This window comes from Talaromyces atroroseus (assembly GCF_001907595.1).
Source record: "Talaromyces atroroseus strain IBT 11181 chromosome Unknown scaffold_4, whole genome shotgun sequence".
Lineage (NCBI taxonomy): Eukaryota > Fungi > Ascomycota > Eurotiomycetes > Eurotiales > Trichocomaceae > Talaromyces > Talaromyces atroroseus.
This window is the reverse complement of record NW_017971436.1, coordinates 1,504,429-1,519,273: the sequence shown is the minus strand read 5'-3', so window position 1 is coordinate 1,519,273 and position 14,845 is coordinate 1,504,429. Positions and strand designations below refer to the sequence as shown.

The 14,845-nt window shown below is 47.9% G+C and overlaps 4 protein-coding genes across 4 annotated transcripts; 1 reads left to right on the top strand and 3 right to left on the bottom strand.

The window, feature by feature from the left end:
- Positions 1–87: 87 nt before the first annotated feature.
- Positions 88–432, bottom strand: UA08_04407 (putative cytochrome b5; the record flags this gene model as incomplete). Its single annotated transcript, XM_020266726.1, has 2 exons — positions 88–165; positions 256–432. The coding sequence occupies 2 exons, from the start codon at positions 430–432 to the stop codon at positions 88–90; spliced, it is 255 nt and encodes an 84-aa protein (XP_020120574.1).
- A 407-nt stretch (positions 433–839) lies between these two features.
- UA08_04406 (Pre-mRNA-splicing factor ATP-dependent RNA helicase-like protein cdc28) lies at positions 840–4,304 on the bottom strand (the record flags this gene model as incomplete). Its single annotated transcript, XM_020266725.1, has 2 exons — positions 840–985; positions 1,046–4,304. 2 exons carry the CDS (start codon positions 4,302–4,304, stop codon positions 840–842), a joined length of 3,405 nt encoding a protein of 1,134 aa, XP_020120573.1.
- A 1,075-nt stretch (positions 4,305–5,379) lies between these two features.
- On the bottom strand, positions 5,380–8,729 carry UA08_04405 (hypothetical protein; the record flags this gene model as incomplete). Its single annotated transcript, XM_020266724.1, has 2 exons — positions 5,380–6,102; positions 6,153–8,729. 2 exons carry the CDS (start codon positions 8,727–8,729, stop codon positions 5,380–5,382), a joined length of 3,300 nt encoding a protein of 1,099 aa, XP_020120572.1.
- A 3,983-nt stretch (positions 8,730–12,712) lies between these two features.
- UA08_04404 (hypothetical protein) lies at positions 12,713–14,173 on the top strand (the record flags this gene model as incomplete). The annotated part of the gene is made up of 4 exons (XM_020266723.1): positions 12,713–13,016; positions 13,451–13,582; positions 13,760–13,860; positions 14,006–14,173. 4 exons carry the CDS (start codon positions 12,713–12,715, stop codon positions 14,171–14,173), a joined length of 705 nt encoding a protein of 234 aa, XP_020120571.1.
- Positions 14,174–14,845: the final 672 nt, after the last annotated feature.

Genomic DNA, 14,845 nt, shown 5'->3' with positions numbered 1-14,845 from the left:
CCAATATCAAATGTAACTAGCTAACTTAACTAACTACTTAAAGAATGCACCCAATCCTCAGAATGCTCTTCATTTGCTCGCAGTCCATCACAGCTTGGCCGCATCCTTGACTTCACCAACCTTCAGCTTGGGCGCATACTTTTTCAAAACGGATTCATTATGGTACTATGCACACCATGAGAAATCAGCCCTGGCTCTTTGAACGGTGCAGAAGAAGAAAAAAGAAGAAGAAGAAGAAGAAGAAGAAAGACAAACCTTCCAAAACTGCTTGGTCGCGTCCTTGCCCGCAACCCGCTTGAGGATCTTACTGCCGCCAGGATGCTCGTCGATGAACTTGGTCACGTCAAAGACGCTGTTGTCAATAATGATATAGAGGCCGTTGTCGGCGGTGTTGTGGGTTGCCACGTCGGCCGGGGTGAATTGTTTGGACATTTTTTATTTAATTTTTGGAATGGGAACTGAACTGTCGAGCAGGTTAGTTAGGTCTCGGGTACGCTGTAGACGGGACACGGGACGCATACTTGTCTCTCTTTTCTTTTCTTTTCTTGAAAAAATAGATGCCTTGAGATTCGGCGCAGAGATATGTGTAGGGTGGAATAATATTATAATAATATCAACTAAAGGTAACTTGAGTTATGTAGATGTTGAATGAGGTGGCATGCCGAGGTTCGGCAATGACTCCGCGCATAGCATACTAATACCTCGCTGTTGATTGGCTGTTGTCCTTGCTGGGTCCGTACTTAAGCGGGCTAGTCAGTCTATGTGTGCCAAGCCACCAATATAAGCCCCTCCATATAAACAAACTCAAGGTATAAGTTAGTAAGTAGTTAGTTATATAGTTACATCTTGCTTCTCTCTCCAGCCGCACCCTCCCCTCTAGGTACCTTCTTATCCAAACCCAGCGTCTCCAAATCCTTCTTCTTGTGATAATGTGGAGCTGCCTCCAGGAGCCATATATCTTGCAAGGGCATTATGTTGCGCATGTCTGTTTTTCACTGTGTTAGTATGACGCGCAAAAGGATGAGGTGGCATTGTTTGTACATACACTCTTTGCTCGTAAGCACCAGCTCGTGATAAATAACCCACTTCGGATTGACCTCAAAGAGCGTGCTCGACGGATGCAAGTAGACAGTTTGTCCCTGCTTCAAAGTCCGGTAACTATCACCACCGCGCTGCAGACGCGCCGCATTCGGGAAAAATCCCGCGGTGATCGCTTTCTGGATCGGGATGATATTGTTGGCCCCCGCCGATGAGACCGTGACTTCGACGCGATCACACAGCTTTGCAAGCTGGTCGCGGACATCGCGCGCCCGTGTCAGGCTGCGTTGTTGCAGGAAATTCTCGCGGGCCCAGACGTAGCTGAAGTCCGAGTCGACCCATTGATTCCAGATGTTGAGCAGCGAGAGATGGTCGCCGCCCTCTTTGATTGTGAATCGTGCTCGAGCGCTGTCCGCGTGGATCTTTTTATCCTTGGGCCGGTAGAAAAGAGCGCTCGCCTCGCCAAGCATCGAAATGATCGAGAGCACCTCTTCCACACATCCGTACTTATCAGCTGCCAGGATGGACTTGGCCAGCATCGGGTCCGTGGGAAATTCTGCCATTTGTCTTCCAACCTTAGTAAGCTCGCCACGGTCATTGAGTGCGCCTAATGCATAGAGCTGTTCCAATGCGCGGATGATGGTCTCGGCAGGAGGAGGGTCCATAAAGTCGAAATCAAGCAGCTGATCGATGCCCAGAGCCTTGAGCATGAGTATGACGCTGCTAAGGTTCGTACGCTGTATCTCCGGTGTCGTGTTCTCCTCCAACTCGTTGTGATATGCCCATTTGGTGTATAACCGGAAACATTTGCCCGGACCAACACGTCCCGCGCGCCCTGCTCGCTGGCCCGCAGATGCTCGCGAGCACGGGGTAACCACCAAACTTTCCATGCCAGTGCGAGGATTGAACACATTTTCCTTGACAAACCCTGGGTCAATAACATATACTATACCGTCAATAGTCAGAGAAGTCTCGGCGATGTTCGTTGCAAGGACAACCTTCCTTGCTCCCGGAGGCGTAGGCTCGAAGATTTTCGTCTGTAACTCCGATGGCAGATTTGCATAAATCGGAGCGATGATCATTTCAGGCACCTTGCCGCCCAGCTTGCGCGCCGTTTCTTGAAGACTTTGTTCCGCTGCTTCAATTTCTTCCTGACCCGTCAGGAACACCAGGATATCACCGGGCCCTTGTGTGATGTGGATCTGGAAGACCGTAGTTATAGCAGCAGCAAGGAAGTTAGCTTCCGGCTGGGAAGTGTAATGAATGTCGACAGGGTATCGGCGGCCAGGGATGTTGAAAATAGGTGCGTCGTTGAAATACTTTTGAAACTTTTGGGCATCCATCGTCGCCGAAGAAATGAGAAGCTTCAAGTCCGGTCGTGCTTTGGCGATATCTTTTAGCAGTCCACAGGCTATGTCTGTACTGAGTGTACGTTCGTGAGCTTCATCGATCATAAGGCAAGAATATGCACTCAGATCGGGCTCTGTAAGGAGCTCTCGTAGAAGCATACCGTCCGTCATGTACTTTAGAACGGTTTTGTCACTAGTGTTGTCTTCAAACCGAATGGCATAGCCAACTTCGTTGCCTATCTTCACTCCCATCTCCTCTGCTACTCGAGAAGCAACACTCATGGCAGCCACTCGTCGTGGTTGTGTGCAACCAATTTTCATACCATTTTTCGTATAGCCCGCCTCGTGTAGATACTGGGGGATCTGCGTGGTCTTCCCAGAACCGGTCTCTCCAACAATGATGAGCACCTGATGATCATGCACGGCTTGAATGATTTCATCTCGGAACTGATATATAGGAAGGCTCTTCCGCGTTTCTTCAATAGATGCCGCTTTCTTTTCGGCCGCATCCAACTGCTGCTGTAGCATCCGTTGCTCTTTGGTCAATGGCTTTCTATCGCCCTCAAGCTTGGAATCCATGATAAAATTGATCTTTTGCGCATCGTCAAATACGTATTCGTAATCTCCCTCGTCCACAAACTCGGCTCGCGAGATCTGTGCTTTTGCTTTGGCTGTTTGCTCGCGCTCCCATTCCTCCTGTTCCGTGACAAACCGTTCCTGACCTTGCTCATCGCGATCGACATATCGCTTGTATAAAGCTTCCTCTTTCTTCTTCCGATCAATCTTGCCTTTCTCCGTGATATAGTCCTCGGGCATCATATAGCCATCGCGGTGATCATCGATACGGAGTCGTTCCTCTGCTATGCGAAGAACTTCGCGGTTCCTTGCGAATTCTTCCTTCTCTCGGCGAGTAAGAGTAGGGTTTTCACGTAATTCCATGCTCTCCTCCGCGACCTGCCTCCGGAGAAGTGCGATTCGTTCCACTTCTCGCTTCTTCAAATATTCCTGCCTAGACCGCAACCGAAGATCCGACATAGCTGCATTTCTGGCCTCGGCGTCGTCTGCCAAAGCACGACGACTTGAGTCACCGGCCCGGCGAGTGCGATCTTCAACTATCTTTTTCTTCGACTTGGAATGTTCTTTCTCCGCCAACCGTTTCGCAAACTCATCACGCTCCTTCAAGTCGCGCAGACGATCTCGTTCCGCCCGGGCACCTTCATCCATGTCCGATGCCGATCGAGGCGATGCCGAACCATCTTCCAGCCGAGTGCGTTTCGCCGGTAATTCCATCGCTTCATTCTCCTCCTCCTCCTCATTGTGTAGTTCTTCCTCGGGTATCTCTTCATCACCCCAGCGATCCTCAAAATCGTCATTACCATCTCCTCTTCTGCGAAGCTTCCGCGAACGGCGGGAACGGTCATCGGCATCTCGACTTCGATCCCTCTTTCTACTACTACTGCTCGCATCTTTCTCGCGCCGTCGATTGCGTTGTAGTTGCTGTTCAGAGTCTTCGTCCTCGTTCTCCCAACGACTGCGCGCGCTACCACCATCTCCTTTCCCCTTGTTGCGTCTGCGCTTATCTGATTGTTCCCGACTTGTACTCGTATATGCTAGATCTGCATCATCATCCCCCATTTCAACTAATTGGTATCTTTTCCTTGACGATGACTCGGCCGCGGTATTAGAACGTTGTCGTTTCCCAGCACCAGCACCAGAACCCACTCGCCCGTAAAGATCGGCGCAAAACGCGTCAATGCCATGTTCATCGCCTCCCTCTAAAAACGGTATAAGTTTGTCTCGTAGTACACCCGCCGATTTCGCATCGCTCGCGGTAGCAATGACAAAGTCGACAATTGTCGGGTCGGACGCCCCTGTGAAGTGGAGGAGGGAGTCGGAGACAAAGGTGCGAGTATCCATTTTACCTTTCCTTTCGTTCTTTTTCTCTCCAGCAAGGTTTGTTCGGATTAGAGCGAGATTTTATTGAAAGCAGGGCCGCTTGCTTGCGACGGCTAAGCTAGTCCGTGAGCTAGCTTTTAATTTGTAATATGAAGCATGTAACGTTCCAGGACAGGCGACCGCTATCAACTGGAAGTAATAAAAAATGATACAAGAACTGAGTAGGTTTGAAAATGAATTACTGGCATGAATGTATGTCCAAAAGAAAAAAGTGAACGTGCCGTCGCCGGGTGGAAGTCGATGCCAAGACTTTCCTGACATCTCCGCTTCAACCGTTCAACGATGGGTGGCAAATCAGCCCTAACTCTCCAACCGTCTTGTAACTACATACCTACAGAGCGTTGCCACATTTAATTGCTGAGACATTATATCATATCACTGATGTTGGTTGGAATGTAGCTTGTCACTACAGCATGTGCTGCACCAGACTGAGTAGCAATTTAATACCTCCAATATGGAATTGTATACGGCAAGACATACTGTACATGGGTGCAAACAAACGAACGAGAACAAGATGGTCGTAAGTTAAGATCAATTAGACAGGAGTATTCATCATTTCCGTCATTAGTTTCGTTTCTTCCAAGGGAACCAACCCAAGCGCTTTGTAAAACCAGGGCTATCCAATGCAAAAGAACAGTCACACACGCACGTACATAGACACACACAAGACAAAGGGAATATATGAGTAGACCGATGATAACAATATCATGCGGATAGGGATATCGAGAGAACAAGATGAGGCTAATACCTAGACACAAAAATAAAGTAACCACAAAAACGCTCGAGAGATGGAACAAAGACCGGGAAACTTTCCAAAGAAATATAACCTCAAAAAAACTAGCGCCATCTCTGCACACCACGCTAATTTGTGGTAAATTGAACTGACTGCATCACTTAATGCGCCAATAGAAAAAAAAGCCTTCGCTAGCGTGTAGCAAGGTAGTCGATCGTAATACAAAACCGCCGCCAAACATGACTCCGAAAAAACGCCGCATCCATGGTATAAAGTACGATTCTCACTACCATTCTTAGTTTTTCAAACATCAATCATCTCTGCATCCTCTTGGAGGATTTCGTCAGCCGGACCCCAGTTTCCTTCAAAAACGGTAGCCCCAGCCCGGCGACGTGTCATGGCCCATTGAATTCCATGTGCTTGCAGAAGATGATCAGCGGTAGGCCGTTGGGAAGGATCTGGAGAAATCATCCAGCGAACAAGTTTATCCAAAGCATCTTCGTGGTTCGCATCTACCATGAAGCTAGGAGGTTCGACCAGCTCTCCGCTTCGTGTAAGGTGATGTGGCTTAGGTAAACGAGACCCTGTAAAGTCAATACCCGAATCTTCGAACGCGGGGTCAGAATGGCAAAGTTCATCAAAAGAGAAACCTTCAAATAGGGGGTTCCCCGAAGCATCACGTAGTATGCTTGTTTCCGAGCTCCAAGTCAGACTGGGAACGTCGCTGATATCGCCGTTGCGGAGCTTCTGCCACGACAATCCGTTGTCGGGAAGCTCAACATTTCCAGCAATCTCGAATATGATAAGGCCAAGGGCAAAGATGTCGGCGGGTTTATCGTACATGCCCATTAAGACCTCTGGACCCATGTACTCTCGATCGCCCTCGCCTTCTATGTGCTTCTCCGCAGGCCAAGTTGTAGCCATGCCAAAATCACCAATCTTGAGTACCCCTTCGAAGGTAATCAATACATTGGCCGGTTTAAGATCGAGGTGAATGAAGCCCGAATCATGAATGTGTTTCAAACCCTGCCATTTTGTATAAGTATGTTATAACGATAAAGAATTTCAAAACATACCTGTGATAACTCCAGAAGTATCTTCCAAATTCTAAAGTCATCAAGCCTGGCTTTGAGTCCAACTTGAGCAAGAAACACGTCTAGACTTCCCTCCTCACAATATTCGGTCTGAATATAGAGGTGTCCTCTATCTTCCCAATGGTCAATAAAAGAAATGACGTGATCTGAATGGGCTAGTGCTCTAAGGATTTCCGCTTCTCTCATTCGACGAGTGCGGTCCTTGGGGCCACCGAAAGCTTGTTTTGACTTCTTAACGGCCCAGACACGTTCGGATAAGGCTGACGGTGAGTTACAACCAGCTGATGGTAACGAAAAGATCGACTTATATTGCGAGGTCTCGGGAGGATTGGAAACCCGATATACCTGCGAAAACTCTCCAGTACCAATGAGCTCTACCTTGTCAAAACGGGTCGTCAAGCTAGTGTCCACATCCATAGCATTGAATCCACCCAGGGACATACTCTTCCGCTTGCCAGTGGGCGCAAAGTAGTCGCGCGATGCAGTAGGCGTAGCAGGAAAAGTTATGGTGGATGCATTGAGATCGTCTAGGCTTAGAGCAGGCTCGTTGGGAGCAGAAATTGATAGCCCACTGGGGTCTGGAGGGAATATGCTGTCCTTGGGAGTGCAAGGAGTGGTTGCTTCTTGAGCATCAATTGGCACTTTGATAGACGTTTCTCCAAGAGGAGTGCCACGAAGAGAGCCAGGTAAAATTTCATGGGTGGCGGGAGTTTGCTTTGTTGGGGTTGGAGGGAAATCTGACTCGTTTGATTGTTGACTACCATGGCGAGCCGAGGGTGATTGAGAAATTGAACCATCGTCCCCATCAATACTTACAAAACTGTCTCGTCGAGAGTGGTAGGGTCGGTTGAATACATTACTCAATACACCATTGCCCCGAGAGAATGGGCCTGAAGCTGGAACCGCATGCTGAGAAGGAGTGGAAGGTGCCAGGAATGGCTGACGGACTAACTTCGGGCGTGAAACGGGTCGCACGGGTAGCGCCTTTTGAGCAGATGGAAGGAAGGTTGTAGACCGCTTACACGGAGTGTCTGGCATATTCTTAGTAGAAGCGCCGAACGAGCTCTGTGAATCCTCTGCATTGCGGTTCTTCTTTGATATTAACCCAGTTGACATGAATGCAGCAGCGTATGGCTTAGCCTGTCGATAGTTATCTGGCGTGGCAAAAGAGTCCGTTGAAGCATTGGAATCTTCTCTAGTAAATTGACGCTGGGGCTCGGGTCTGGTAGTGCCCACTGGAAGAGATTTGGAAAAGTTGAAGATAGGTCTTGGACGATCGCTCTTATGGATGGGTTCGTGAGTTGGAGAATCATCAGCTAGACTAGAACTAGAAGAAGATTGGGTGATGGTGCGGGACAGGGGATGCGCCGCATGCGGAGTTGAATTGGCCATCCCATGCTGAACATTTGCGAAAAGTGGGTTGCTTGACGCAGGTCGTGGTTGCGGGGTGAATAAGTTGTCGCGAAAGGGGATGGATGAAGAGAGACTGCTATCCAAAGATGGGCGGTGGCGCATTGCAGCAATTGGACTCTTCGGAGGAGAATCAGGGTAGTCAACATTCATCAGGCGCGAGCGACTGAAGAGTGGCCGTTCACCTCGTTGCTGAAGTGTTGAACGACGCAGCGATGAAGAGCGTTTTGGAATAGTTGCAAAATTGCCTCCGGGAAGACTGGAGAACGCAAAAGGCTGTGTTTCAGTTTCACGAACCATGTTGTTTGAGATGTCGTTAGACGATTGAGAGTTGTCTGTTGCGTCAAAGATGCTAAAATCGGACACTCCACTAATGTACTGCAGGCTGCGGCGTTTTGCTGACGGACTTGCAAATTCGTTTTGATCGAGGTTCATTGCCCCGTCAGTTCTTTTTAAAGGGCTAACTGCTGAACCCAGGGACCCAAAGTTACCGCTTCGTCGCTTCTCAATGCGACCAAGGCTTGGTTTTAACGCGAAATTGGTGTTAATGTTTTCTGGAGATAGATCGGTTGAGAAGGGTTGGAAATTTTCTGATGTTGTACTATCTTCTTGGACGCGGTTTTCGTTTTCAATAAATGGACTAGCAATGGGGGGTGCAGCTGTCGCATTCCCCTGGTCACTAGACACATTCAAAACTCTTTTTGAGGGACTTTTTGGAGAGGTACGAGAGCGTGCATTGGGTAGCGAACCAGTCCTGCGCATTACTGGGCGACTGATCTTGGCGCTTGGAGGGAAGGGGATCGCTACAGGGGTTGCAGACGAAGTTGTAGCAGTTGTGGTTAGAGTCGATGCTGTAGATTTCGCTGGTACTGATGCAGTAAATGGTGAGACGTGCGATGTAGTCGCTGGGACAAAAAACAGGTTACCGCGACGTGATGGCGACAAAGGCGATGAAATAAATGGCGTGTTTGGGGTTTGGGAGTGAGACCGCGACAAGAAACGGAAGTCAGAACTCTTTGAAGGAGAGCGCGACAAAGACCGCCGGAGCTGCCTTATTGCTGAGCTGGCATCCACATGATGAATTCCAGTAGGTGATGGGAGATGCAGGGTGCCTCCGGCATCCCGGTGTGGTGAAAATGTTGCGACCATGCTTTTGAGGAATGCTGGGCGGAAAATAAATTTGACTTAGCCCGCAATAGTGGACGATATTCAGAACCAAGACTTGTTTTTATTCTTTTGTTCTTCCTTTCCCCTTGCTTATTGTCTCAACCAAGAGTGAGAATATTGGGGGGACGAAAGGTTAGTTTATTGTGCCACCCCTGCCTATTTTCTCTTTGATGGTTTATAGTAGCCTTTGTGATTATTCAAATGCCACTTGGACAATTTCAAGTGTCTACACTTGCCACGCCCACAGAAAACAACAGTCCCTATGGGTGTGCTGGGTGGCTGTGTGGACGGTGTCAAGGGTCGAGGAAGCGAAATGGCGGTTGGAATGTGGTTGAATACGAAGGACTTGTGCTGTGCCACGATCCAGTCGCGTTGAAGCATTAGGTCATTAGGAGGAATTCCAGAGCCCCTGATACCCCCCTAAATCGATTGACTGGCACCTTCTGACGTCGTCCGATGTGTGCTCCTGGATCACCAATGTTTCTTCCCCTCCCTCCGATAACAGGCACGCGCCTGGGGTGAAACACGAGATTGGACCGATTCGCCAAGCGTTCGATTCTCCGGGTTGGGGAATGTTCCAAAGGAGGTATGACCTCAAAACAAAAAAGAAGGCGATCCGAGTACGCTTGGAATGCGAAGGATGTCTCACTCAGGTGTGGGAGACGGCTGGAATGCAGATCTGGGCTGGAATGTACGTATGTATGAAGGTGAGTAAAAGGTCGAGAACGGGTTTCGATGTCGGATGGCGGGCGAGACAGACGATGATTAAATATAAGTGAGGCAGGAAGCGAAGCGAGCTGGTAAGAGTAATGCAAGTTGCTTCTGAGGATGGATGTCGAGGAGTCGGTGAGGGGATGGATGCGCGCGCGAGAGAATAAATATGATAAGAGGAGTCGTCGAGGTGTGTACGGAGGTGTAGGTTGGGCAGGCACTGGCAAAGTTCAAACTGGCAACTGCTGACCTGACTGGTGTCGAGCGTGGAAGGAGCGAGCGGCGACTGGTTGGTGGTGGGAGCAGGCGCGGTCCAACTTCCAAGAGGGAAGGCGCACCCTCACGCGCTCAGATGCGCGCGTTGTTGTTGACGTGGGGCCGCCTTCCCGCTTTGGGCCAGATGTTGTTTAGTTCTGGACGCGCTGCTTACTCGTTTTGGCATTTATTTATCTGACGTGTTTTTTTTTTTTTTTTTTTCTTCCCTCTCTTTCCCTCCTGCTGCGACTTATCGTCTATCGATTAGATTCGACTATCGTCCATCCTCCCTTATCCATAATCTCCACGGGATATCTGCCTGTGGCATACGTACTGTCTTGTTGTTAGAACCTAGCACTGCCCGACGCTCGCCTAGCAAAACATACAAAACCGAAAAACAATGCAGAACACGCTGTGGCGAAATCTACGTAAGCCAGACTCGCAATTCTCCATACACAGGAACGGGCGTCAATCAACAAGAGCCGTAATCGCATCGCATCGCAATGCATGTGCTGTTGCTTGCTTTTTGGTGATTGATCTTGTGATATGGTGCTCTATTACCCCATAGTCTCAGAAAATCCACCTCGTCTCTTCTTGCAACGAGACCGCGAAAAGGACCAATAGGGTGTCGCCGGTCACCTGACGCGGGCCGCGACATATCACATCTCACCACCCTTGCTTTTTTTTCTCTACCATCGTCAATTATTTATCGACTTGCGACTACTAGCTCTTCCTACATATGTTCAGCACCCACGCTCCCGGTCCACGCTTTCAGGAGGTACTATTTGGTTGCCTCCGAAGCAGAAAGGAAGGGACCATCAATAGTTCGATTGTCCATCATGGTTCTCTCTCTTTCTCTCCCTTTTTTCTAGGGTTGTGCTACTAATTTTACTAACAAGTAATACTACCTAAGACTACACAATACTGCCTATGATCCGTCAAGTGTCTTCGCCGTCATTGCCCTGATACTATTATTAATACAAAACGCGCATACGTTTTCTTGTCGCTTGTGGCCTTTCCCGTTTTAGTGCTCACCTCCAAACTATGCTTGATGATCTACTGATTGACCATTTGGGATGGTGTGCTGTTGACCAAGCAGCTCGGCCTAGACTATGTACAGAGTTGGATAAACTCAAATTCTGTATTTAGAAGCTTGGCATGCGCGTCCCCGGAGCATGGTTGAAGGCTTCTAGGAGCATCTCTGACCTCCAAGGTCTATGCTAGGGGCTCCTAGGAGATAGAAGCGTGGTTCCTCTGTCTATGGGCATTAATTTCCTGAACCACAGCTCGGCACGGTTCCCCATTTCCCACTCGGAATTCACGTTTTATGTCCATCAATCATTTGGCAGTCAAAGCATAATGGCCAGGCTCCCAAAAACCTGCTCTTGTGAAGATAGCGGATATAGGTTATAACATTGCGAGCTAAAGCTTCATGAAGAAATCCTGGGCGAGTAGTAGTATGCCAGGATCCACGAGGGAGGACGACATTGTCCGAGAAGGCGCATTTTGGAACATTTTCATCACGTGTGCCAAGGACTCATACAATGGCCCAACTATTTTCTCCAAGTTCCAATCCGTCAATGGTGATTTTTATCAGCCAAACGGATAATGCGAGGGTGCACAGGACATGCTTTCCCGACTCATACCTGACAACTTTTATTGGCTAAGAGTCACTATCAAGTCTACCTAGGTACGGAGAGACCAACACGGTGAAAGACTCAACTATCCAACGACATCTCCCCTTTTTGGAGAAATCCAGTTCGCAAAACGTTTGTCCTTCACGGTCTGGCGGGCCTAGGAAGTAAACTTAAGATTCCTAAGCATATCGAAGATCGAGCCAGTGACCCGAATAAATCAAGAAAAAGCAGCCTTTCTGATGAGTTGGAAGTCCAATCCATGGCCAATCCTGCGGACTGCAGTATTTGCAGTGTTGGCTTCGTTTGGTGGCACTTGATGTTTATTGCTACATGAACCACATTGGTAGGGATGAATTCAATGGCGAAGGTATGTATAAAATTAGATACGTACGTACATAGGTAGATCTTAACCAACCTACACGTCTTGTATGACAGGCAGTAGCCCTCGACTACATAGTAGGCATGTATAAACTACCATATAAGCTAGGGATGACTACCAGGGCAAATCAGCGTGAAGCCTTTGGGCCCGTTGTCCCCCAGCCAGTTCCAATCTTGGCCCCGAATCGGAGCGAACAGATTCTCGAGGCTCGGCTTGCTACTTATTATTGCTTGGTCATACAAAGCATCTACAAGCGCCTCAAGTGTTTTGCGGTTCGGCTCGATGCCGTAAACCCATGTATCTCTCCGAAGGATATATCTCAAAACGTCGAGAGATCGCATCCGAACCCTTGCAACTTCCTTTGCATCATATAGACCGCGAAACAGGCTAGATGGAAGCCATGCATGCTTGCCCACCAGCTCTCGCTTCACGACAACAGTGTGCATTATGGGGAAGATGCCTTTCTTTAAAACATGTCTTTTCAACTTCTTCTCAATCCGGAAATAATCTCTTCACATGTTCCGCTGTGCGAAAAGAAGGTGGAAGGTCTACTCCAAATATTGCAGTAATATCATCATCCTCTAGCTTAGCGACTTGCCACTGTCGTTTTGTATGATATTCACGGGCTTTGTCAAGGGCATCGGCGCTGGTTTTCCAGATGATGTGGTGCTCATCAAAGAACCTTGCACCACTGCACGCTATCAAGATCGACTCCATGTTGTTCGAGCACAGAACGGATCCATTCCAGACTGCTGCGGTCATGGTGTAGAGCGACACACCAATCTTTTTGCCATTCAGATTCTTGCGTTCTTTGACACTGTTGCTGATCAATGCGATATATATGTGTCGAAATGCCCTGGACAGAAACACGGGACAACGAAGTCGCGGACGCCAGTTGCATACCGGCAGATGTATTCGCTTAGACTAAGCTCGGATGCATCGAACTCTTTCCCACCAGCCATGCAGTCAAAGACATCTCTGAAATGATTCAGAGAAAGAGAACTAAGATCGATTCTTTCCGGGGTAGCCCTTCTCCTGACTGCAATGGCTGGAAGCGGTCATACAATAGGGCTGCAAATGCGACGGTAACCTTGTTCGACGTCGTGGCTGACCGCCTAAAAGTGGAAAAGGATACAAATTCAAACAAGGAGGTCATCGCAGAAGTTAGGTTATTACTACAAGGTAGTGGTCTGGAAAAGGCTTCTTCCGCCCATTTCCGGGAAAACCCCGTCCTGGGTGTTGAGCAGCCTAAGCAGCCTCCACGTGGTGGATTTAAGCTTGTCCGGGGTAAAAGTGGGGTGATAGCTGTCCTTTTAACTAATCATTTCACACTCTGGAAATTCCCCCGTGGGGTAAAGAAGACTCCGGCGATACTAATTGGCAACGGCTAGCTGCATAATCGGCGGCGATATGCTTCTCCGTGAGACAAAGATTAATTTGGAGTATCAAGGGGAAGCTTGCTCCTTCGAGGCTAGCATTAGCACGCACCTCTGCAGGCTCAATCCTTCCTACACACGCGGTTTCATCGACATTGCTATGGCTAAAAAAATCAACTACCTACATTATGAGTTTGCTAATGAAGACATTATCACGGGAAAAACATCTAAGTCAGACGTCATATTACGCCCACAGCCGAGGAATGCCCAAACAACCCGCTAACAATGCGATCCTACCCACGACAGAGACGATTTGGCTGTAATTTGATAATAAATATAATCTAGAACTGGCCGCAATAGGAGAAGCACTTTGCTGGTTTACGTTTCTGCCGTTTATGAACTCCTCTGCTTTTACTGCCGCAGTCGAGGAAGTCGTTAAGCAGTTTGGAGAATCTTCGACAGAAGCTAGTTATTCGAGTAAGTATTGCAACCTGATGCGGCACTTCTTTTTGTTCCCTTCTTAGTACCGTAGCCATCATCACTGAATGTGCTTGCAATGGGTTTTGGAGCCTTGCTTTGGGTAAGTAGCTACCAATTCGTCTCGTCTATATGGGAGTCGCTTGCACTAACGATTGCTTATATTCATTTCAAAAGCTCATGGCAAGGAAAACTGGGAAACGCCTAGTGTAACCTCTCGATTCTCTTCCTCTGTACTACTACAATTCTTGGAACATTTGGAGCTACTTTGCGACATTGTATGGTAATCTTTTTGCGTCGCGAGCAGTCGGCGGTTTTCTAACCGCAGCTTTGGATGCCCTGTGCCCAGTGTAGCACTGGTCTTTATTCATTTCCATGAACTTGGTCATTTGTCAATAATCTTCAACATTGCTATTTTGGCAGGGGCATTCTTTGGCTGGCGCTGCTATCGCCTACAGCATGCAAGGATTTGGAGCAACAGCTGCCGCGAACATTGCCGTGACATACGTCGTTGATTTCGATCACCCAGTGAGTAGTACCACCAATCAAGGATACCAGAAATTGATGGCCAAAATTGTCAGTCAGGAGTGAAGGAGAGCCCCAAAAGAAAAGCTTCAACAAACTTTTGAGCTAAAAGTAATTTTTGGTATTTTATTCATCCTGACCGACAAAATTCAAGTGGTGTCAATATCTCTAATGCATCATCTGCATCTCGGTTTGTATTTGCGGTACTTCATTCCTACAGAACTATATGATATGCGACGACCCTGCATGGTCAACAGTGTTAGCATATCGTTCTAATGCTAAATTGTACGGAAGCATGGATCGTCGATTATATGAAAGTAAACCATGATAATTCTCTAACCTATGCGTAGTATCGACTAGCTAAGTAATTCCAGGGAACTGCCATAGCTTCCCGAAATCTTCACTAATTCATGGCTTCAAGATGTTGCTTTAGTAATTTATAATCATTTCCATCATAAATGACGTACAAGAAAAACAGAAAATAAACCTAAACTGGACCATACAATACATTCACAGTCATAAACACACAAAACAAAACTCTTTTCAGAAGGAAACTCAAGATAGCAGCAACATATCCTTCAACTCTCTCTGTATCCGGCTCAGAAGGGCCTCAATTTTGTTCTTAGTTAATAGCATCTCGGGGGCAAAAATGCCAACATCAAGTTTCCCACCCCGGACGGCGGCTTCGATATCTATGCAATTCTGTAGTTTTTCTCATGAATTAGCGAAATTTCGAAA